The sequence below is a fragment of the Chelonus insularis genome, unplaced genomic scaffold (genome assembly GCF_013357705.1).
Source record: "Chelonus insularis isolate UGA/USDA-ARS -01 unplaced genomic scaffold, ASM1335770v1 contig_150_pilon, whole genome shotgun sequence".
Lineage (NCBI taxonomy): Eukaryota > Metazoa > Arthropoda > Insecta > Hymenoptera > Braconidae > Chelonus > Chelonus insularis.
The window spans coordinates 768126-792071 of NW_023276392.1; the positions used below are offsets into that span (position 1 = coordinate 768126).

General features: G+C 29.7%; 7 protein-coding genes and 1 long non-coding RNA gene across 9 annotated transcripts; 4 read left to right on the top strand and 4 right to left on the bottom strand.

Annotated features, from left to right (window-relative positions):
- The first annotated feature begins 1689 nt into the window (after positions 1-1689).
- Positions 1690-5710, top strand: LOC118063927 (putative leucine-rich repeat-containing protein DDB_G0290503). The gene is made up of 12 exons (XM_035078194.1): positions 1690-2131; positions 2202-2803; positions 2896-3378; positions 3445-3650; positions 3740-3902; positions 4026-4317; positions 4384-4616; positions 4684-4827; positions 4891-5055; positions 5126-5283; positions 5353-5494; positions 5592-5710. The coding sequence occupies exons 1-12, from the start codon at positions 1906-1908 to the stop codon at positions 5691-5693; spliced, it is 2916 nt and encodes a 971-aa protein (XP_034934085.1). The 5' UTR covers positions 1690-1905; the 3' UTR covers positions 5694-5710.
- LOC118063930 (uncharacterized) lies at positions 5488-7214 on the bottom strand. 2 transcript variants are annotated; one of them, XR_004690001.1, is made up of 6 exons: positions 7108-7214; positions 6436-7021; positions 6243-6378; positions 6052-6166; positions 5851-5977; positions 5488-5780 (listed from the first exon to the last, which is right to left on the bottom strand). XR_004690001.1 is itself a non-coding variant. In XM_035078198.1 (6 exons), the coding sequence occupies exons 2-6, from the start codon at positions 6585-6587 to the stop codon at positions 5728-5730; spliced, it is 564 nt and encodes a 187-aa protein (XP_034934089.1). In that variant the 5' UTR covers positions 6588-6670; positions 6732-6852; the 3' UTR covers positions 5488-5727. The 2 variants fall into 2 exon arrangements, 1 of the variants encoding a protein (XP_034934089.1); XM_035078198.1 differs by lacking the exon at positions 7108-7214 and having other exon boundaries at positions 6455-6670; positions 6732-6852.
- On the top strand, positions 6752-9737 carry LOC118063929 (D-arabinitol dehydrogenase 1-like). The gene is made up of 6 exons (XM_035078196.1): positions 6752-6891; positions 7262-7463; positions 7887-8144; positions 8226-8463; positions 8685-8866; positions 8937-9737. Exons 2-6 carry the CDS (start codon positions 7326-7328, stop codon positions 9141-9143), a joined length of 1023 nt encoding a protein of 340 aa, XP_034934087.1. The 5' UTR covers positions 6752-6891; positions 7262-7325; the 3' UTR covers positions 9144-9737.
- Positions 9738-13200: 3463 nt separating this feature from the next.
- On the bottom strand, positions 13201-14754 carry LOC118063932 (uncharacterized). Its single transcript, XR_004690002.1, has 2 exons — positions 14526-14754; positions 13201-14107 (listed from the first exon to the last, which is right to left on the bottom strand). It is a non-coding gene; the product is annotated as an uncharacterized lncRNA (long non-coding RNA).
- On the top strand, positions 14413-18860 carry Uvrag (UV-resistance associated gene). Its single transcript, XM_035078195.1, has 6 exons — positions 14413-14565; positions 14769-15204; positions 15289-15493; positions 15991-18052; positions 18182-18254; positions 18332-18860. The coding sequence occupies exons 2-6, from the start codon at positions 15100-15102 to the stop codon at positions 18524-18526; spliced, it is 2640 nt and encodes an 879-aa protein (XP_034934086.1). The 5' UTR covers positions 14413-14565; positions 14769-15099; the 3' UTR covers positions 18527-18860.
- Positions 18861-19293: 433 nt separating this feature from the next.
- Positions 19294-21099, bottom strand: LOC118063893 (retinol dehydrogenase 12-like). Its single transcript, XM_035078112.1, has 4 exons — positions 20556-21099; positions 20181-20416; positions 19800-20097; positions 19294-19728 (listed from the first exon to the last, which is right to left on the bottom strand). The coding sequence occupies exons 1-4, from the start codon at positions 20823-20825 to the stop codon at positions 19558-19560; spliced, it is 975 nt and encodes a 324-aa protein (XP_034934003.1). The 5' UTR covers positions 20826-21099; the 3' UTR covers positions 19294-19557.
- A 131-nt stretch (positions 21100-21230) lies between these two features.
- Positions 21231-22832, top strand: LOC118063894 (delta(3,5)-Delta(2,4)-dienoyl-CoA isomerase, mitochondrial). Its single transcript, XM_035078113.1, has 6 exons — positions 21231-21432; positions 21536-21677; positions 21809-22025; positions 22098-22378; positions 22445-22571; positions 22668-22832. Exons 1-6 carry the CDS (start codon positions 21384-21386, stop codon positions 22764-22766), a joined length of 915 nt encoding a protein of 304 aa, XP_034934004.1. The 5' UTR covers positions 21231-21383; the 3' UTR covers positions 22767-22832.
- Positions 22829-23915, bottom strand: LOC118063896 (dynein regulatory complex protein 8-like). The gene is made up of 4 exons (XM_035078114.1): positions 23794-23915; positions 23472-23715; positions 23197-23407; positions 22829-22970 (listed from the first exon to the last, which is right to left on the bottom strand). Coding segments are annotated over exons 1-4 (465 nt in total). The 5' UTR covers positions 23795-23915; the 3' UTR covers positions 22829-22961.
- Between the last annotated feature and the right edge of the window lie 31 nt (positions 23916-23946).

A 23946-nucleotide genomic window follows, 5' to 3' on the forward strand; every position in this document is an offset into this window, starting at 1 on the left:
TATGTTATTAACAAGTTAATCATATTATTATCAACATTGAAAAGTAGTTTAAACAATCCGTGGCGAGTTCCGGCACTTCGCTGGCAAGCTCTACCCCCCACTCTCTATGCCCAAGCCTGCAGCTTATAATTTTTGAGCATATATAAATGTTTTGTAATCATAATAGCTCGGTGGTTAGCGCATCGATCTTTCATTTTGATGGGCAGGGTTCGATTCCATTCATGGTAAAGTTTTTTTTTTCTTTTTCATTTGTTAGATTTGCATGTAATTATAATATTAACATGCTAAAATGAATTCTTACCAACGATTTGATTTTTTTTTCTCAATTATTTATGTAATTTATCGACGCCGAGTCGGAAAACATGAACAGGGTTATAAACACTTTTTTTACTATATCTATATGAACGTAGCTTTTTTTTAAGCAATTTAGAAATATTTAGAAGTAGTTGAAATAATCCACGGGGATTTCCGGCACTTCGCCGGCAAGCTCTATCCCCACCTTTCGTACTCAAGCCTGCATTATACAATTTATAAACATAAACATGATGTCAGAGATAATATGTTAGCTCTGTAGGTAGAACACCAAGCTTTCATTTTACCGATTAGGGTCCGATCCCAGTTATAGCCAATTTTTTTTTTTCATTAAAATTTTATATAAATACAATAATTGGTTGTTTGTATAAGTTCAAAATCAATTCCTAGTGTCTTTTAAAGACAACATTTTCTAAAAAAGAGAATTCATAGTAACTCGTTCCTCACCCTCAGCTTATTTTCAGAAAAACAAGTTGTTCTCCGTAATTAATTGGAAGAATAATTTAATCAAATATATGAATTGATTTATAAGTATATAAAGTCACTTGAACAAGAAACAGAAAAAAAAATTGCCTATGACTGGGATCGAACCCTGCCCAGCAAAATAAAAGGTCGGGGCTCTAACCATTGAGCTATTATAGTTCCAATTATATAAACGATGCTTGAAAATTATAAGCTACAGGCTTGGGCACAGAAAGTGGGGGCTTGCCGGCGAAGTATCGGAACTCGCCGCGGATTGTTTAAACAATTTTTTATTGTTAATAAGTTGTTAAAAAAGGCTATTATCAATGTATTTGTACAAAAAAAGGTTAATGGCCCTGTTCAAATATTTTCTCATTTGTCATTGATTAATTGAAAAAAAAATTTTACATAAAAATTGAAATTTAAAACTCATGTTTGGCATGATAAAATTGCAATTACATGCAATTTAAATAAAAAAAAAATTTTGCCGCAATTGGAATCGAACACCGTTCGGTAAAATAACTGGCGAACCTTCTGACTACAGAGCCAACATATTTTCATTTGCTTTGTTTACGTTTAGATATCATAAGCTTCAGGCTTGGTAACAGAGGGTGGGGAATGTGCTTGCTCGTCAACTGTTCGAACTCGCAGTCTTCTCTGAAAAATAAGACGGAGATAGATAGATATATTCTGTGCTCTGTCTTGCTCGAAACAGATTATTCAAAAATTTGTAAATTTCTTGGTGCCCTAAGGCTCCCTTTTTGTAGTGCATCCCTGAAAATTATCATTTTTCGAACGATTTCTCTGTTACCTACTCAATTTCAATTGATGTCAAGCTTCGGCCTTTTGCCGCACAACACGAGGGCGTAAAGTCAACTCCGGGAAACTTTCTGACTTCAGCCCAGCCTTAATAACAAATCAGTTGTTTGTGATTTTTATGTCAAATATAATATATAAGTTTTTCATACATATTAAATATGCTTGTTTTATTGATAAATGACAGTATTATTTATTACGTGAAGTATAAATGTTGCTAAGACGCCAAAGTTTTTATGTATATATTCATAGAACAAGTAACCATTAAAATAGAAATTTATTATTAATAATTGAATATGGGCTAATCAATAAAAAATGATGAATGTTTTATCACAAAATGAAAATATTAATAATGAACAGAAGTACAAAAGTAAGTATATAATGGAAGATCTTGATGATCTTCACAAAAATTTATTTGGAGTGCCTTTAAGTCATTCAGATGTATCAGTAAAAAAGCCTTCTACTGTGGGAACAGGTGAAAATAGATTAATAAAACAAAAAGAAAATATCAGAGAACTTCAGAAAAAAGTGTCTTTTAAAGGTATAATTTTGCAAATTTTTTTCTGGCTATTATTATTATAACTTCATCGTTTTAAATTAATTTTTTCCAGGCATTGATGCTGACGAAGACATTTTGGATGATTTACTATTCGATAACAGCAGAAATTTATCATCTAGTCAAAAACATGAGCCCTCTAAAAATAGTCATGATATAAAACCAAGTAGTAATAATTTATTATTAACTGATCGTGAGAAAAGTGAATTAAAAAGCTCTACAGGAGAAAAACCAATTGAATACCAATCTTTTATAAACACTGAGTGGGAAAGTTCTTCTCAGAAGCCTAATTCTTTTTTATCTGATAAATTTGATGATACTAATGAATATTTTTCATTTAATTTCACACCCAGTAGTGCTGGAGATAAAATGAGTGGTTTATCACGCTCAAGAAGTAATGAAAGTAAATCATCAATAATGACTGAATTATTTCCTCCTTCTTTTTCAAGTGATAGCATTAACCCAACTACTGTAATTGCTACAACTACTGCCACTATTACTGCAACATCTAATATAAATATTTCTAGTGATTATAGTATTAATAGAAAAGAACCTCGAAGAAAAATGCCTAAATCTAACATTGACGGCATAAGTGATCCATTAGGTTTATTGTCAGGATTACAGTATCAATATGACGATATTTTACCAACTAAAAAGGTATAATATAATTAATTTATATTGTAGAATGATCATCAGATAATATTCAACAATAAAACAGTATTAAATAAAATTTTTTCTTGTTTGTTTAGGAAAAGCCGGTTGAACCTTCTGAATCAAAACCAACCACTAGTCAATTACAATCATCTCCAGATGATTTACCAGAATGGCTTGGAGGGGCAAAGAAAAATATATCTGAGAGTGATAATAAACCAATGAATGATATTGCTGCAAAGAATAAAAAAGATATTAAACATGAAACAAAAGTAATTTCTGCTAACGTGGAAGAAAAAAATGAATATTCTACTCCAACTATGCCAATAACTAGACAAGTCGAGTCATTACAGGAGCCTTTCGTTCTCATTCACCAACAGCAAGAGAATGATCTGAAAAATGTGACAATGTTGTCTGAACAAACTGATAAATTAATAAACTTCTTTGTCGAAAATCAACAAATTCAATTAAATGAACAAAACAAATTATTTGATACACTAATTAAACGACAAATCGATCGACAATCAATGCTTGAAGCCCAAATTAAATTGCAACAAACTCGAATAAATCATTATATACAGGTACATTATGAATAAATTAATTTTTGTCTTTGGTAAAAATTTTTTCTAATCGAGCTTATTTTTAAGGCACTAGCAAAACAGTCCATGATAACTCAATCATCTTCTGAACATTCAATTCCAAAAATTGAAGATTGTGTAAAGGATAACAATCCAAAGGTGGAATCACAGACTTCTTTTTATTCCATACAATCTGAAAGAGATGTAGATTACATGCAGAACCTTTTGAAGCAAAGTTATGAAAGAGAAATAGATATTTTGAAGAATTCTCACGAGTAAAGAAATTTTTGTTTTCTATTTTTGTTAAATAAAAAATTCATCCTTGCCGTTAATGAATTAGTAAACTTATTCTTTTTATGTATAGAACACAGATATCTTTGATGGAAGAAAGCACAAAAAAATTAGAAATAAAACTACGTCAAGAAATGGAAGATTTGCAATTGGATTATGAGAAAAAAATTGAAAAAATACAAAACGAAAAAATTCAACTGGAAACAGAATATAAAGAACAAATTGAAAGTTTAAAGGTCAGCAGTATAAACTATGAAATTTTTAAGATCACCTCATTTTCTCCCACTTTTTTCTTCTCTTCAATATTTTCTTTTATTTCAACTTTTTATTTTAATTAAATTTTTAAACAATTATTTAAGGCTAATCATACAAAAGTTATACAAGAAATTCACACTCGACAATCTGAAAACTTTATTTTACTCCAAAAAGAACATTTTGAAACCATAGAAAATATTACTCGTGCTAAAGAACTTGAACGAGACACTGTAGATTTTATTAAAGCACAACGAACTGATATTAATAAAATGTTAGAAAAATCAGAGAACGTGTCTGATAATTTACAAACGTTATATGATGAGATAAAAAGCAATGAGAAAAAAAATCAAGATGAACGAGAAAAAAATCTGAAAATGCAAGAAGAATTAATAAAAGGTATGTTTTTATAGTTATATTTATTCGCAAATGAATTTAGATCTAAAATAAAATATGAAAAAACAGGATTAATTCAACAATTACATAAACAACAAGAGGATGTTAGCAACGAACGTAAAAAAATTGTTACAACAGCAGAAAAATTACAATCGGAACTAAGTCAATTATCTAGTCAATTTATAAAAAATAATGAATTATTAAATGAGAGAGAAACAAGACTTGAGATGCAGGAAAGAGCTCTAGTGCGTGAACGAGAATTGTTTCAAGAACAGATCAATTGGGAACGTCAATACTTACAGGTATGTTTCTATTTTCTGTAGAAAATTTAATCAAAAAATGATTTTTTCTAAACTACGTTGATTATAGAATCTAAAAGATGCATGGATGACCAATCAAAAACAGCAAATGAAATTTTTAGCTAACGAAAGAGAAGACCTGGCAGCCGAAAAAAGCAAACTTGAAGTGCTTAATCATTTAAAAGCAAATTCAAATGATATAACAAAGACTGAGGTAAATAGATTCATTTGTTATTACCTATAAATGGGTGAATTAAATTTACTATATTTAATTTAGTTGGAAGCAGCAATCAAAACTGCCTATGAGGCTGTGCATGAAGCAAATCTTGAACGTCAAAAATGGAAAGAGAAAGTGGATAATCTACACAAAGATAAGCAAAAAATTGAAGAAAAAGAACTCGAATTGATGCAAAGAGCTAAAGATTTAGAGGAATTAACTCAGGTTGGTATTGATTTTTTTTTAAAATTATTTTAAACCAAAGAATTCAATTACTACATGTTGGAAATTTTAGTCGGCACTAGTGAAACGGGAGGAAGGAATGCGTGCACTGAAGGAAGCTCAAAGAATAGAAAAACAACATAAAGATCAGTTAAATCACTTAAGAACACAACTTCAGTTATTAGCAGAACGAGAGAATAGAATAGCCGCTGATAAATTGGCATTAGCTAGGTATAAATAATTAATTTTAAAATACACAATTTATTTACATACAAATAAAAACAATTTTTTTTTAATTAGAGAAAGATTGGAATTGAAAGTGGTTTGTCATCAAGCAGAAGATTTATCGAAGAAAAATGTCAACGATTCGTTCTTCCTAGCAAATAATGAATTGAATGAACCGAAATATATTCCCCCAGTACAAAAGCAGATGCATTTTACGGTAAATAAGTTTAAAAATTATATTTTTTGTACTTAATAATAATACAGATAATATAAATTTAAAAAAAATTCTTACATATTTAATCTTCATTATGTAGGATATGGTTGACCCTCAACTTCTGTTCTTGAAGATAAATCTCCATGATAGTTTGAAAACATCTCATCTGCCAATGCTTACTGATTTAAATCCAATAAAATAAAGATCTAAATTGTAATTGAAAAAAAAATTGATATTTATATTTGACTTTTTTCGAATTCTATAATACTGAGGTCCATTGGTGTATCATCTGAAAATGAATATTCATTTTAAACATGAATAAATAAATTCTATTTGTACTTTTTATTATTAATACCAACCATCATGAATTGCGATTTGGCGATAACTATCTGATAATATATGAATACTTTTCATTGCTGATTCAACATCATCAATAGAAATCTTTTCTTTCCGAACTGATTTTGCAATATTTTCATTATATAATTTCTATAAAACATTGTTAAAATCAAATAAACAGTTAGAATGAAAGAAAAACATTCATATGCATAATTTATACTTACAACGGCTTCTATTATATATGTTAGATTATTATCTAGTTGTGATGATTTAATAGAATCTCTATTTCCAAATTTATTCAACAACGTCATTGCATCCTTTGTAAATTCAATCATTGCACTAAAATAAATCAAGTTAATGTCATGCAATTGAAAATATAAATTATTTCATAATAATTAAATGCTTGTTTACATACTCATTGCGAATATTAGAAACAGATAAACCAGTATTCTCATTACATACTAGATCTTGTCTTTTTTCAATAACATGTTTGGAGGATGTTATATATTTTAAATTCGCTTCTATTTCACTTTTAAATTGATCTTTACTATCTGAAATCAAAATACTTCGATATTATAAAATTTTGTATTTATTTTTATAGCACTAACCATAAAATCATATTATAACCTTGTAAGTTATTAATTCCTTCTTGCATTGTTTTGGCTGAAATATCTCGTATCTTATCTTCATTTGATGCATAATCTTGTTGTATTTCGTTGAATGTCTCTAGATTACATAAGAATCTCTTTAAATTTTCCATATTATTCACTGAAAACTTATTTCATTGATTGTCGCAAAGAGTACTGTATATACGATGTTTTTGACAGTTGGGCTTTTCATCGGCTAACCAAAAAATTAGTAACGACCAATGATCTTATGAGAACCTATATGTATACATATATACCTATCAGGCTATTATATGGTGGCTGTAGATAACTCTTCTGATGCTGTTTAAAGTGATGAAGGTGGCTAAAAAAATACGATGGTGCATAATATGAAAAATATGGGTTCAATGGGGAATGCCATTCCTCTTTCCTATGGATAGATTTTGTAGGAGATCAGAGGTAACCATCACTATTGTATACCCTTATTCCATATCTATGGATATTGTTTTTGCCAGTTGGCTCCATAATGAATAAAATACATTTTGCAATGTATTAGATTGAAATATTGAACGCAAGTGACAAATCACACCTGGATGATGAATTTGAATTAAGCTATTGTAAACAATAAGTAATTTGTAGTAAAGAGTAAATATTGACTTGAATTAGTGTAATCACCTATCTTGATTTAATAACAGACGAGAAATAATTTTAACAATAAATGTAACTGACAATGCTAAATACTTGTAAAGTAAAAGAATTAAGTAAATTATCCATTTGTTTTTATTATATAATGAGCGACTAATGTAAAGGATTCTGGCATTTATACTAGTTTCTTCTTGGCAGTCAAAGTGTGATCATCATTATATTCATTGTCTAGTCTGTCGTATTTTACAATGGAATTTTTAAGCTTCAACACAGCAACAAAAGATTTATCTTTGAAAACTGCTCCAATTCCAATTCCAGAAAAAGATGAAGTTTTGGTCAGAGTTGCTTACTCAGGAGTTTGTGGAACTGATCTTCATATCCTTGAAGTGAATATAATACTCTTTATTTACATTATATTGTTCGAAATTTCCTAAACACTCCAAACTTCCAATATTACTTTATTGTTGAAGATTTCCCACAAACTCATTTTAAAATTATCGTGAATCCTCTGTATATATTTTTTTTCATCCGACCTTCTAATTCATCTTGACCTTGTGATTAATTTAACTATCGCTCTACATGTAATAGTGTTGGGTTTAACTTCCAATTGAGATAATATGAGTTTCTTTAATACTGTATATTCAACTTTTAGTCATTCAATTATTTGATATTATCCGTATTTACAAATAAGTATTCATTTAGAAAATTAAAATCTTTCAATACTTGTAGGCATTGTAAGAAGATAAATCAAAGCCTTCAGCTTTTATTGATTTTTCAGATTAATTTCTATAATTTACTGTTGATTACAGGGTCTATTTCCAACCAAGAATGATGATTCGTTAATCTTAGGCCATGAATTTGTAGGAACCATTGAAGGTTTAGGCAATGAAGTGAAAAATCTAAAAATCGGCCAAAAAGTTGCCGTCGACCCCAACAAGGGTTGCAATAAATGCACTGACTGTTATAGAGGATTTTATCATTTTTGTGAAAGTGGACGAATCAATTTTACAATAGGAATTTTTAAAAATGGAGGTTGGGCAACTCATGTAATTGTTCCTGAATCTCAAGTAATTATTTAATAATTTATTAAATTATTTTATCATTCACTGTTGATTCTTTTAAATAATAAAACATGACTATTTTATTAGATTCACTTAATGCCAGATGACATAGATATGCTTCAAGCTGCATTAGCTGAACCATTGTCATGTATTATTCATGGCTGGGATCTGATTAATCCTATTACTATTGGCAGTAAAGTTCTCATCATTGGAGCCGGAATTATTGGACTACTTTGGGCATGTACTTTACATCTACATGGCTTAAGAAAAACTGTAACCATTAGTGCAGCAATGCCTATGCGACAAAAAATTGCTGAAAACCTAGGTAAAAGTACATTTATCAATAGTTTAATCACTATAAATGAATAATAAGACCAAAGTATATAATTAATAGATAATAATTACATCACAACATTCGTTTAATCATTTATGTGAATTATTACTTCTGATTATTTAAAGTTTATTCATCAAAACTATCATTGATAGTATTAATTATATAATAAGTTGAATCGATCTCAATTAAATTTTTTTCAAATATGTATTCAGGTTTGGAGTATGAAGTATGTACGCCAGATCAATTAGAAGGAAAAAAATTCGATTTTGTTATTGATTGCAGTGGTTCTGCATCAGCTATAGAATCTGCTTTTCCTTTACTCAACAATCGTGGAACCCTTTGCATTTTTGGAGTCGCTAATCCTACAGCAACAATGAAAATCAATCCTTTTGAGGTATAGATTCATTTATTATTAAACAAATGTATTTTAAGATTACAAGTATTCAATTTTTTTTTTGATTTAGGTATACATGAAAGAATTAAAAATTTTTGGAGTCAAAGTCAATCCATTTACATTTCCAAATGGATTATCATTAGTACAAACTATGGGAAATCAATATCTTAATCATGAAAAATTGGGTATTCATGTTTGTAAATTATCTGAATACGAAGATGCCATACATGCCTTACGTGAAAAACAAATTACAAAAGTGATATTTGAATTGTGTTAATGATTAGAATAAATAAAGTATATTTATTAAAATTATTGAATATTTTATCTAAAAATGATTTTGTTAAAAATTTTTGGGAGAAAAATTTTGTCCCAAGCTGGAGGCGTAAAATATTTTTTACATGAAAAAAACGAATAAAAAAAAACATAAGTTAACGAGAAAAATTTGCGGTGATTTCAGCTTAGATAAGCCCAGCCTTAAAGTATGTTCTGAATTAGAACATTACATAGGTTCCACAATTGTTACACAGAATCGGTACAGATTTTATTGTTTTTATAGAAGATTGTGAAACAGCTTATTTTTTTTGATGTTGTTATAAGATAAATCAATCATTCTTATTTTTTTTAATAAATGCTCTCTTAAACAGAATCAGTGAAAACTACTGCAATTCAGTGAATATTCACTGATTGCCAGTGTCAATGATATTACAAAAAGAATCAGTCATTGTATTGGCACTGGATATCAGTGAATATTCACTGATTTGCAGTAGTTTTTACCGATTCAGTTTAAATACAATCGAATTGATAATCCATCACGTTATAAGCTATTTGTATTATGTATGTACAAAATATATACAAGAGTAAAAACAAAAAAGAAAATAGATGAATATGTAAAGCTGCTGATTATTGATTATATTTTTGTTGATATATTATCTCTTAAACTGAATCAGTGAAAAATACTGCAATTCAGTGAATATTCACTGATTGCCAGTATCAGTCATATTACTGAAAGAATCAGTCATTGGATTGGCACTGGATATCAGTGAATATTCACTGAATTGCAGTAGTTTTTACTGATTTAGTTTAAGAGAGTGAAAACTGCTGTCTGGCAGAGTTTCAATTTGGTTTGGGAGTGTGAGGAGGTCAAAATAGGAAAAAGACAGATTGCAGGTAGAAGAAGGTGTCAAATATATTAAAGAATGTTGTTATACTTACAGAGAAATACTTTTCATGCAATTAAATGATATATTTAAAAATTCTATGTTGTCCAATCCATTGAATCCTTTTGCAGGTAATCCTACAATTAAATTTTCGGATAGGACGATTTTTCAAAATTTTTTTTTTCTCTCGAAAAATGAATGGCGATAGCGATTTTAATTTATTTTTGTTGAGATAGATGCTTTTTATATTGGGAGTATTTGAAAACTGGTCTGTTGACAGGTCTTCCAAGCCTAGTCCAGAAAGATCTACTACCTCCTAATGATGCAAATTAGCCAAGAACTCTTTTGGAAGGATGTTAATATATTTTTTTTGTTTTCTCTCAAAAAAAATACTTTCAGTTTTTTTTGTTTATAAAATATTACAAGACAGCTCATTTGCTTTGATGTTATTGAAAGACAAATCGATTATTTCTATTTTCTTTAATGGGTAAAAACTGCTGTCTGGCAGAATTTCAATTTGGTTATTGCTCAAATCAAGCTTGATCAAATTTTTTAAGCTGTCAAAAGCTCCATTTTCAATTTTTTTTACTTTATTATGGCTTAAATCTAGTATTTTTAATTCTCTCAAAAAATCTAAAAAATTAGAATTTTCCAATTTATTTCTGCTCACGTCTAATGAAATTAAATTCAAATTTTTAAATAAATCATGAGGAATTTTATCTAGAAAATTGTGCCTGAGTCTTAGATGTTTCAATCCCTGGAAATTTTCTCTAGATAATTCTCTCGACAATTTACGATGTGAACTGAATGTCAACATCGTTGTATCATTTTTAGACATTGAGTTGGCAATGGATACAAGTTTATTGCCCTTAGGCATATCGCAATGTACAAAACGGATGTGATCTATATCATCATCGATTTTCAAGGATAGTAAATAATCGGGACTAAACGCCGTAAAGTTTTTTTGAGCCCCACATTCAATAGTTAAATGTTTTTTATATTCCCAATGAATAAAAAAATCAGGCTTGTTTCCTTTATTTAATGGGTATTCGATTGTGACCTTTTCTGGTGCTATCATTCTTATTTCTGTTAATATATTCTCTCTTAAACTGAATCAGTGAAAAATACTGCAATTCAGTGAATATTCACTGATTGCCAGTATCAATCATATTACTGAAAGAATCAGTCATTGGATTGGCACTGGATATCAGTGAATATTCACTGAATTGCAGTAGTTTTTACTGATTTAGTTTAAGAGAGTGTAAAGCTGCTAATTGTTGATTATTCATACATGGATGCAGAATTTTAAAATAAGCAAATGTGGTAATTTTGTAGAATATTTAACTCTATCTCTTTTAATTGATTCTCCCGAATATCTATATTGCACAATTTCGGTAATCCTACAAAATCATCTCTATGAAAAAGACAAAAACATTGACTATTAAGGTGAAGCAAATAAAAAGCAGAAATGGCATTTAAAAAAAAATTAGAATAGTAACAGAGGAAAAAGTCGAAAGAAATATCGTGGTAACGATATGACATTCAGTTGACATTCAGTTCACATCGTAAATTGTCGAGAGAATTATCTAGAGAAAATTTCCAGGGATTGAAACATCTAAGACTCAGGCACAATTTTCTAGATAAAATTCCTCATGATTTATTTAAAAATTTGAATTTAATTTCATTAGACGTGAGCAGAAATAAATTGGAAAATTCTAATTTTTTAGATTTTTTGAGAGAATTAAAAATACTAGATTTAAGCCATAATAAAGTAAAAAAAATTGAAAATGGAGCTTTTGACAGCTTAAAAAATTTGATCAAGCTTGATTTGAGCAATAACCAAATTGAAATTCTGCCAGACAGCAGTTTTTACCCATTAAAGAAAATAGAAATAATCGATTTGTCTTTCAATAACATCAAAGCAAATGAGCTGTCTTGTAATATTTTATAAACAAAAAAAACTGAAAGTATTTTTTTTGAGAGAAAACAAAAAAAATATATTAACATCCTTCCAAAAGAGTTCTTGGCTAATTTGCATCATTAGGAGGTAGTAGATCTTTCTGGACTAGGCTTGAAAGACCTGTCAACAGACCAGTTTTCAAATACTCCCAATATAAAAAGCATCTATCTGAACAAAAATAAATTAAAATCGCTATCGCCATTCATTTTTCGAGAGAAAAAAAAAATTTTGAAAAATCGTCCTATCCGAAAATTTAATTGTAGGATTACCTGCAAAAGGATTCAATGGATTGGACAACATAGAATTTTTAAATATATCATTTAATTGCATGAAAAGTATTTCTCTGTAAGTATAACAACATTCGTCAATATATTTGACACCTCCTTCTTCTACCTGCAATCTGTCTTTTTCCTATTTTGACCTCCTCACACCCCCAAACCAAATTGAAACTCTGCCAGACAGCAGTTTTCACTCTCTTAAACTAAATCAGTGGAAACTACTGCAATTCGGTGAATATTCACTGATATCCAGTGCCAATCCAATGACTGATTCTTTCAGTAATATGATTGATACTGGCAATCAGTGAATATTCACTGAATTGCAGTATTTTTCACTGATTCAGTTTAAGAGAGAATATATTAACAGAAAAAAGAATGATAGCACCAGAAAAGGTCACAATCGAATACCCATTAAATAAAGGAAACAAGCCTGATTTTTTTATTCATTGGGAATATAAAAAACATCTAACTATTGAATGTGGGGCTCAAAAAAACTTGACGAAGTTTAGTCCCAAATTGAAATTCTGCCAGACAGCAGTTTTCACCCATTAACGAAAGTAGAAATAATCGATTTGTCTTTCAATAACACCAAAGCAAATGAGCTGTTTCACAATCTTCTAAAAAAACAAAAAAAAACTGAAAGTATTTTTTCTGAGAGAAAACAAAAAAAATATATTAACATCCTTCCAAAAGAGTTCTTGGCTAATTTGCATCATTAGGAGGTAGTAGATCTTTCTGGACTAGGCTTGGAAGACCTGTCAACAGACCAGTTTTCAAATACTCCCAATATAAAAAGCATCTATCTCAACAAAAATAAATTAAAATCGCTATCACCATTCATTTTTCGAGAGAAAAAAAAAATTTTGAAAAGTCGTCCTATCCGAAAATTTAATTGTAGGATTACCTGCAAAAGGATTCAATGGATTGGACAACATAGAATTTTTAAATATATCATTTAATTGCATAAAAAGTATTTCTCTGTAAGTATAACAACATTCTTTAATATATTTGACACCTTCTTCTACCTGCAATCTGTCTTTTTCCTATTTTGACCTCCTCTCACCCCCAAACCAAATTGAAAGTCTGCCAGACAGCAGTTTTCACTCTCTTAAACTAAATCAGTGAAAACTACTGCAATTCAGTGAATATTCACTGATATCCAGTGCCAATCCAATGACTGATTCTTTCCATAATATGATTGATACTGGCAATCAGTGAATATTCACTGAATTGCAGTAGTTTTCACTGATTCTGTTTAAGAGAGCATATATTAACGAAAATATAATCAACAATCAGCAGCTTTACATATTTATCTATTTTCTCCTTCATTTCTATTTTCTTTTCTATTTTCACTCTTGTATATATTTTGTACCCACATAATACAAATAGCTTATAAGGTGATGGATTAATCAAATAAATATTAAAATAACATACTAATGTGTATCTTCTTTAGAAAATACCGGTTTCTCCGGTTCTATTAAACTTCTATTTACAATGTAAATATTTCTTTCATTCATTTTATTCTAATCAATAGTTTCTTATTTAAATTAAGGTTTAAAAATTTTTTAGTCGGGATATTCTATTGTTATAGATAGGGACTATCTAAAAGGGTATTAAATCATGAACTTTCTAAATTGATTTAGATGTTGAATCTCTGTTTGAAAATCAAAACTACTCCATCGATAATTGCTCGGATAGTATTAAAGTTTTTGATGGACCAGGCATTAATGACGCCGAGTGTACTCGAAAGAGAATAACATTGTGAAAATTTTTCCTTTTTTCTAAAAACTATCAAGAGCCCTATCCACCGTGTCACTAATCGGCCCTTTAGCGCTCCCATCTACGGCTAGAATAATTCGAAATTTATAATGAACCTCTGTCATATGAAATATCGTATATACACTGAGAAAACAATTTACTTCATACAAAAAATATTTTATTCGATCATTAACATCGAAATTTCAAATAGTCACAATAAAATATTTCTTCGAAATTATGAATATTTGATTGAAATCATTTTATTTACTCAAATGAATGAAATGTCATTTGTTTTCATTCTTGTCGTAACCTTGAAAATTTGTTTTCAAACTTGTCGCAACATTGAAACAAAAGACAAAATGTTGTTTTGATAACACTACTATTAGTCTGAATGAAATATTATCTCGAGAATATTCGAAGTTTCTTTTATTGATTGAATAAAAAATTCTTTCATTTAACGAAATTTTTTTCTCAGTGTACGTGGACACTTAGTGAGCAATAATTACCCCGGGCAAATAAAGACAATGCGAGGCGTGCTAACGCACGGTAATAATACTATTATATGACAGGCTAAAACGCCCAACAGTAATGAAAGACTTGTGTTTGCACTCTATAGTTGAACCAAGAAAAGAGTAGTCTCGATTTGGTGTCTAATGTCACGTCCCCATAAGATTTTATCAGGAGGCGGGAAGTTAGACACCAAATCAAGACTATTCTTTTCTTGCTTTGACTATAGTCACTTTCAACAGCTTTTAGTAAGGAAAGTTTGTCTCAAATGTGTGTATGTTCATATATTCTATGGAGAAATCAAGTGACAAGTTTGATCAAAAATGACATCTCTGAACACTAATAATATTACAAAATATAATTGAAAACGAGTGATAACATAATTTCTATTGTCCTCAAACATAACCTTGAGTGAATTTACATGTTAAAAGTTCAATGCTAATGGACAATCAATGAACGAATTGAAGGAAGTGGATAACCTTTTCAACCTGCTCATTGTCCTTCTTTATATTTCGAGGATTTATCACCTCGAGCGATAGTCTAAGTAATTGCGCGATACCATGAGTGAAGAGGATGGAAACAAACATTACAGAAGGTCTTGTCAGAGACTTGGACCTGACTCTTCAACCTCGGCCGGCGCCGCGCTACAAAGTTTGGCTTCCACTTGCAACCCAACAGGTGAGATTTTTTTTTACGATGCATTGTTTACAAAAACTTTTTTAGCTAAAGCAATTTGTTTCATAATGATATTTACTGATCTAGCTGCGTCTAAGAAGTCTCTATCAAATCATCGGATTTAATTTAGAAGCTGACAAAAATTTTGAAACATGTTGGTTCTACTTCACTCTTCATCGTTCAAGTATGTCCTCACCATTGTATACAAGTGAGCCCATTGATAATGTAAACCCAAAATGGGCAAGTTTAGAAGTGCCTACTCTACATGCTACAGGTCTTGCTACTGCCAATGGTAATTTGATTCAATTAAAGTAACTAAATGACTACAATTATTCAACTCTACTATCTCTTAAGTACTGTCTCAAGTTCTAGTAATATTTTTAATATCTTTCAAGAGGATTATAATGATAACACAACGTCATTTAAAGCTTTGCATAGTATAATAATAATGATTTGCAAGTTTTACAACTTCTGAGAATTAATTAGACATCTTTTAAGAAAACCTTTGTATATAAATATTGATACAATTTTCTTTAGACAATGTTTATAATACAAATGTTGAACAATTGTATGATACTGATTCATTATTATCTGAACTTTTTTAGCAGTTCCATTTATCATATAATGAGTCAATAATTATCATTTCCTATGTTTCATGCTTCAAAATTCTCTACATGTTGATAAAAAATATTCTTTTATCTATTTAAAATTCAGATTAGTGTGTATAAAACAATAACGAATCTTTTTATTAAACACATCTGCTAATCGTTCACATTTACATTTTTGCAGAAATTGTATTACGACTGTGGAGAAGAATAGTGGCAAATGATCCCACGACAGATGTCACAGTATTTACTTGGGGAATATCATTTACTGGATTAGTTTATATGGGACCGAAACTATTAAATAATTTAGATTCAATACTACATCACAATTCTCTTATATTTCACTTACATGGTGGCTTTTTCGTACCGTCTTACTGCCTTCTTCATCCTCCTGAATTTCGTAGATATCTCTATATGAGCGTAAACAACTCTGACATAAGTGAAAGCTATACAGTGAACAAATTAAGCAATTTAAGAAATTTAATGCAGTCATTAAAACAACGAACTGAATCAGTACAAGCTTTGAGAGAACGAATAGCATCCGGAGGAAGTCTTCAATCACCAAAATACAAACAAACAACATTAAATAGATTGTTACAGCCCAAACGCATCAGCAAAGAAAAAAAAGCTGAAATTCTGAAGATCCGTAAAGAACTAGAAGTAGCAAAGTTCCGAACAAAATTATTAGAGCAGGAGAGAATAAAAAAGGTTGGTGAGCTGAGGACTTTAAATCAGATACATTTGAGTATCATGGAAGAAAATCAAGACCTGATTTCATTGCAAATGGAACGGTATAGAGAGTTGAATAAAGATATCGAAAGACTTCGTGAATGGAGGCAAAATCATATACAAATAAGAGATTACTATGTCCAAACTTTAGATGAATTAGCAAACCTAAGACGACAATTTATATCCGATTTAAATATAATATTTCCAATACGACAAGAAAACGAAAAGAAATTCACTATTAATAATGTTCATTTACCAGATAGTGAAGCATTGGATGCAGCTAATGATCTTCACACATCAATAGCTTTAGGATATGTTGCTCAAGCAACTCAAATGATAGCAAATATTTTAAATGTTCCTACAAGATATCCTATGATTCTTTACGGCTCAAAGAGCAAAATTGTAGACCATGTAAGTGACAGCATTCCTGATAAAGAACGCCAGCTTCCTCTGTTTTCACGAAGCAACCATAAATTACAATTCCATTATGGTGTTTATTTACTCAACAAAAATATAGCTCAACTTCGATGGTACTGTGGTCTTTCAGCAGTTGATTTAAGACCTACTTTGCCAAATCTAGCATCTTTATTAAACATGAAACCGAATCAGTCATTAGATAATTCTAAAAGAACTTTTTCAGGTTCTTCTTTAGATACTGATAATAGCAATGGGAAAAGTAACGTTCCTTCAACTCCACCATTACAAAAAATCCTTGCTGATAGAGAATTAAAATTGCATCGGTCGACGAGGTCGATAAGCCAATTTAGAAGTTCAAAAACTACCTTAGGATCTTCTTTGGATCAAGGTCTTGATAGACCTACACAAATTTTAGTTCTTGGATTACAAACGAAGAGAATCTGTAAGTCTGAAGAAAGTGCGATTGATAATAAAATGTTTTCATTATTCAGAGATCGATTGAGTGATAGCAATGAAGAAAATTATTTTAATGACAGAAAATCGGCTAATAGGGAAAGATTTAAGGCATCTTCATCTTCGTCGCCAGGTACAATTGAAACAGACATTGAAATTACTGTTCCCACGTCTGTTTGTATGACAACGACTGAAGATCCTGCTCGTCAAAGAAGTTCTAACTCAATAAGTAGCTGTGAAATGGCTTTAAGTGGATCTCAAAATGATGTCGATAATTTTCGTATTAGTCCAAACAAAGCTACATCAACGAATGGAGAATGTACTTCGCTGGCCGAATCTTCAGACCCTTCGTTGATTCGATCTGTTAACAGTCTTGTAGATAATGAGAGTATTTTATCTAGTGAAAGTCTTTCTACTTCAGCATTTGAAAAGACTGATCGAGAGAGAAGTCAGGAGACTTTGATCTACTTGGAAGATCGGAAAGAAGTTAATGGATCCAGCAAAAGTGATGAGCTTACTAGTAATGAAACACTTTCTAGTTCTGTTGTGTCGCTGGATGACACCAGAAACTTGAGTGACAGAGTTGCTGATAATCAAGAAATTGCCTCGAGTTGTCCGGTAAACGCCGAATCGTTTTATAGTGACAGGTAAATTAAATTTAGATTATCTAAGTTTTCTTATAAAAAAAATGAAGTAGCTAATAAATATAATTAAATTATTTTAATACTAATGAAGGTTATTTATAATATTAACTAGTCATTTATAAATAATTTCAGTAAAAGTGTCATTACGAGAAATTGGAGAACAGGGTCGAATCCTAGCTTGAAGACGTCTACAGGTTATGATCACGTAAGTTTAGCTGAATATTGAGAGTATGGATACAGTGAATGATTGATTCTTAATAAAATTATTTTTCAATTTTCTAGGAGATGAAGAAGATGGTAAAGTTAGTTCCTACATCACAGTCGCAGCCTAGTGGAGTTCAAGAATTAATAAACGACTTCCAAACTTCATCAGAACTCATAGATTCTATTCGACGAAGTTCGGAAAATGTATTTGCAAGAACTGAGGCATTGGCAAGCAAAACATCTAGTTTTAAAGTCATGAAGCCGCGTTCTTAGCACATTAATAAATCAGAAATTTGATTACAAGAGAGTTAATATAAAAATTCCTAAATTATTTAATTTTTATTTATTAATTAATCTGTTCGAATCGCTGTTTACATAACGTTTTATATTGTTATTTACTCGAAATTATTCACGCGTAAAACACCCAAAGTAAAGTTTTCAGTGAAATATATTTTTCTTGCAGCAATTTGCAGAATTTGAATTCTGCAGCATGTTGTTAATTATATATAGAAATTGTAATTTTCTTGTATAGATTCTTGCAAAGTTAAAGATGTATTTGATTTATGTTTTAATGATCTTTGCGATTAATAATAACGTATATTGATTACTTACAGTTGTTATTATTATTTATTGATTTTTTATTAATTAATTGATCATAGTAAAATTTAACATTAAACATTTTACTTAAACTAATTATTTTCTTGTATAATATTTAATTAGTAAGTTTGTTAACTGATGAGATCTAAAATTGACTTTAAATATTTGAAAGCTCAAAACAAGACACTAGTAAATGATAATCTCATAATCGTCACTTAACAAATAGTTATTTTTTTTTATTAAAATAATGGAAAATTTTTTTATCATCACTTAAGTCATAAAGTATTAAAATTAAATCACTTTCTTTTATTTAATATTTTTACGTAAAATTTAATTTAAAAATCTTATGTAAACTTTCATAAATGTAAAAAATCAAAAAAATATTCTGTTATTTAAATATTTAAAAAAATTATCAAAAATGGATAAATATCAAATACCAGTGTCATGTCAAGCAGTATTAATATTATCTTATTATTACAATAATCTCATAAGGAATATTGAATTAGTTATTATTAACTATAAAAATTCTAGCAATTTTTAAAACTACTTCTATAAAAATGGAGGCTTCGAATTTGAAATCTGTCTTATTTTATTTACATAAAAAAATCTTAACTATTTTACCTCTTGCTCATTTACTTTCATTTTTGCCACTTTATTTTATCATTTATGCATTCATTCTTCCGTATTTATTTTAAGTAGAATGAGTTTTATTTAGAAATATCAACTCCAGTAAGACTAGCACTTATGTCCCAAAGCTTCGATGCTATTTCTGGTTTTAGTTCTTTCTTGGAATGATAGACTTTGCAATCTCGATACAGCAATCCACTTTCGTTTGATAAGGAAGCATCAGTTGCACAGTGAAGGACTGTTTGTGCGCCCTATTAAGAGAAAAAATAATTCAATCATTTATTTTCTAAGGAAAAATCTAATAAATAGTTGCAATATTTACTTGATAAGCAGTACGTAGGAAGAGAAGAGCAACTGGAGAGAAAATGATGTAGTGAAACCAGCTTCTTTTAACATGTCTAAATAATCCTGTATATGTGAATCCAGGACAAACCATATAAACATTAACTCCAGTATTTTCCAATCTTTTCGCTAATTCAACAGCAAAGTAGGCATTTGCAAGTTTTGAATTGCAATAAGCTGGATTCATTCTTCCCTTCGTTGGTAATCCTTTTTCACTGTTTAAATTTGAAAAGTCAATCACTCCTGATTCTAGAAGCTTTGATGTTACAACAACAATCCTAGAAAAAACACAACCATACATATGAAACGTTGTCGTTGGAGCACTTATCGGATAAATAAATATGTAAAAAATCTAAATAACCTGCTTGGAGCAGATAATTTAAGTCTGTCTAATAATAAATTAGTAAGAAGAAAATGTCCCAAATGGTTAACTCCAAAATGAATTTCAAAGCCATCTTTAGTCAAAGCATGATCCTTTAGTGGCACATAAACTCCAGCATTATTAATTAATCCATGAATTTCAGAAAAATCTCGAAGAACTTGTTCAGCAAATTTTTTTATGGAAGCTAAGGATGCAAGATCTAATTCCATGGGAATCTAAAAATTAATTTTTCATTGATGATTATCAACTTGTAAAATGAAAAAAAAACATATATGAATTATTATAAATATTTAAAATATCAAGTAAATGTGCGAAAATATTAAATAGGTTACAAATAAAAAAATGAAACTTTACCATTTCTCCAGTCGAAATTTCCTTGCGGATGTGAATAATTGTATTCCGAGCACTTTCAACATCTCTACAAGCCAAAATAACCCGGGCTTCGCGTCTTACAAGTTCACGAACGGTTTCCTTGCCAATCCCTGAATTGGCACCGGTCACAAGAAAAACTTTACCTAGTAAACTACTTGTGTCTTTACACTTTCCCCATGTACGTTCTCGACATTTTCTTAACAATCCCATGATCACAATGAGAGGTATTATTATATAGCAAAACGACGACATTATTCTTGATACTCAATTAATATCCAAATAAACGATTCAGTGAACGATAGTGACTTAGATAATCATCCAGGATGATGCGTAGTATTGTGTTCTTTTTGTATTTGTCGCATGACAAGTAATACGTCAAATATTGATGAATTATTTACTGAGGTTTAATGAATGTTCATTATGTTATCATTCAAAAATGTTTAATTGATGATGGTTTAGTCGTCTAAAATTATAAACCAAGACCGAAGAATACTACTTAACGTAGAAACCCGAATGCCGAGATTTCACACAACACACACAGCTCTTAGTACAAAGCTAAATATGTGCAGCGCTACCATCAACTCATATGGCCTAATAATTTTATCAGTAAAATTCTAGCGTTGTTTATGTATTTTATAGGGTTTAAAACACTTCAGACTTATATCACGTAAAAGTTGTTTACATTATTTTATTTTTAAGCCGATGTTGAACTTTGGACTCAACAATAGCAAGTACATAAGTCCAACTTGCATCTCGTATACTGCATTATATTTGTATTTAATATTTTTTATTACAAAAAATTAATTAGGGATGTTTTCAACTTCGAGATTTGTAGCTTTATTACATAAATCATTAAAAGGTAACTACGGTTTATGATCTGTTTATTAGTTATTATTTTTTTTTAGTAAAATAATTCAATAAAAAATCAATTAAGTTAATCTGTTTACTTTTAATAAATTTAGGTGCTCCGAATATGAAAGCATTATCAAGCATGGCATCAATGAAATTCGAAACTCTTGCAATTACAAATCCCAAAGAGTTTGTCTATCAAGTCCAATTAAACAGACCAGAAAAGTACAATGCTCTCAGTAATAAAGCGTGGGAGTATGTAAATTCTTTTTCAAAAAACATTACATTTGTATATGGCCATATAATTGTCATATTTTTTTGTTAAATTTATTATCTTATTTTTTAAATTAATAATTGTGATTATAATGCATTTTGAATATTTTCAGAGAAATAGGAAAATGTTTCAAAGAATTGGATGATTCTCCAGATTGCCGAGTTGTAATTTTATCAGGAGCTGGAAAAGGTTTTTGTTCCGGATTAGATTTAAAGGATGCTATGAAAATGGCACCAGCTTTAGCAGAACATGAAGATGTGGCCCGAAAATGCCGACTAATTGAGAAAAAAATTAAAATATTCCAAGATGCACTTTTATCTCTTGAAAAAGTAATTTATCTATGTAATTTCATAATTTTTATATCGTAAAATTGATTAACAAATTGTCAAATACTTTTATAGTGTAGGAAACCAGTAATTGCAGCAATTCATGGTCTTTGTGTGGGAGGGGGGTTTAATTTAATATGTGGTGCTGATATTCGATATTGTTCTTCAAATGCTTGGTTTTCATTAAAAGAAGTTGATATTGGAATGGCTGCTGATGTTGGAGCTTTACAATGGCTTCCGAAAATTATTGGGTCTGAAAGTTTAGTAAGAGAATTGGCTTTTACTGCTCGAAAATTACCTGCAGAAGAGGCTTTACAGTGTGGACTTGTCAACCGATTATTCAAAGATGATGAAGCGTAAATAATTTTTGTTATTTCATCAATAAACTCCATATATTGCTCTAATTATTCATTATTTTATAGATTATTTAAAGGAGTTTTAGATCTTGCCGAAGAAATTTCTAAAAAAAGTCCTGTAGCAGTACAAGCGACAAAAATGACTTTGATTCACGGAAGAGATCATTCAATTCAAGATGGTCTAGATTATGTTGTATGTTTTTATTATCACTTCGATTCAATATGATGAATAATTACAGTTACACATATTAAATTAAATATTGATATTACATATTTTTTATTTTTGCAGAGAACAATAAATCAAACGATGCTTCAAAGTGAAGATTTTATAAATGCAACTGTTGCTCAAGCAACAAAAAGTGATCCTCCAGTTTTCTCCAAGTTATAAACAGCCTAAGTAATGTAGAAGTTTCTACATGTTATTTCAATAATGAATAAAATTATAATTTTGATATTATTGTATTTTATATAAATTTTATACTAAAATATTAAATATTCTATGAAGTTTTCGAATATTTTACATTTGTATTTGGTGTTATAACTCATCAAATCATTAAACCATCATTAAAGAAATTCCGTTGTTTCAATCCACCTGAAAAAAATTCATTTAATAGAACTGAGTGTTATGTTAGAACAACAATTATTTCTCCTAACTATGTTATGTTGGCGAATAAAGTGGGTTTAAGGGGTTCAGGTGGTTGCTCATTTTTATCTAATTCTTCAGCAATCTTGTAAACATCTTTTTCTTCAGGGATTTTATTCTAGTAAAAATTCAACAAAAAATAAATAATTTGTCAAAAAATTGGTATAAAACTTACGATTAAAAGGTTTATATAATGCTCGTAATTTATTTTATTTGTAGTAGGATTACAAGCAACTGCCATCATTTCATCAACTTCCTCCTTAGTAAATGGTTCTCCGATTTCCATCAAAGCCTTCTCTAAATCAGCTCGCATAACATACCCATGATTTTCTGGATCTAGAAGCTGAAATGCTTGAAGTAATTCTTCAGGGTCGGCTGGTTTAAATCTAAATTCAATTAAAAACTCATTCAATAATTTTTTTCTACAGAATAAAAATAATTAAATATTACTTTTGTTCACATATGGCCTTTGACATATATTCAACAAATCTCTCCTGAGTTACACAGTTATTTTCTACATCTTCAACTTCTACTTGAATTTCTTGTAGCTCAGCTTCTGAAATAACACACCCTAATGATCTTATAATAGTTCCCAACTCTCTAACATCAACTTCATGGCTTCGAGCATTGTCAAAGACATCAAAAGCGTCCGCTATTCTTTTTTCCAGTAGAGTAGGCTCAAGAGAAGCTGACACTATACGAGATAAAACGGAATATTTTTTATAAAATTTATTGATTATATTGATACAGTTACTATTATTAAAGTACTAACTTGTAATATTTTATATAAAATAGATAAATTGGACGATAATAATAATTTCTATTTACAGTTTGTTTAATCGATATTATCGTACCTCGTGATAGTGCAAATGTAAATGTTTTCCTTCTTTCATGAGCAAGGATAGATTTTCTCTTACTTTTTAAC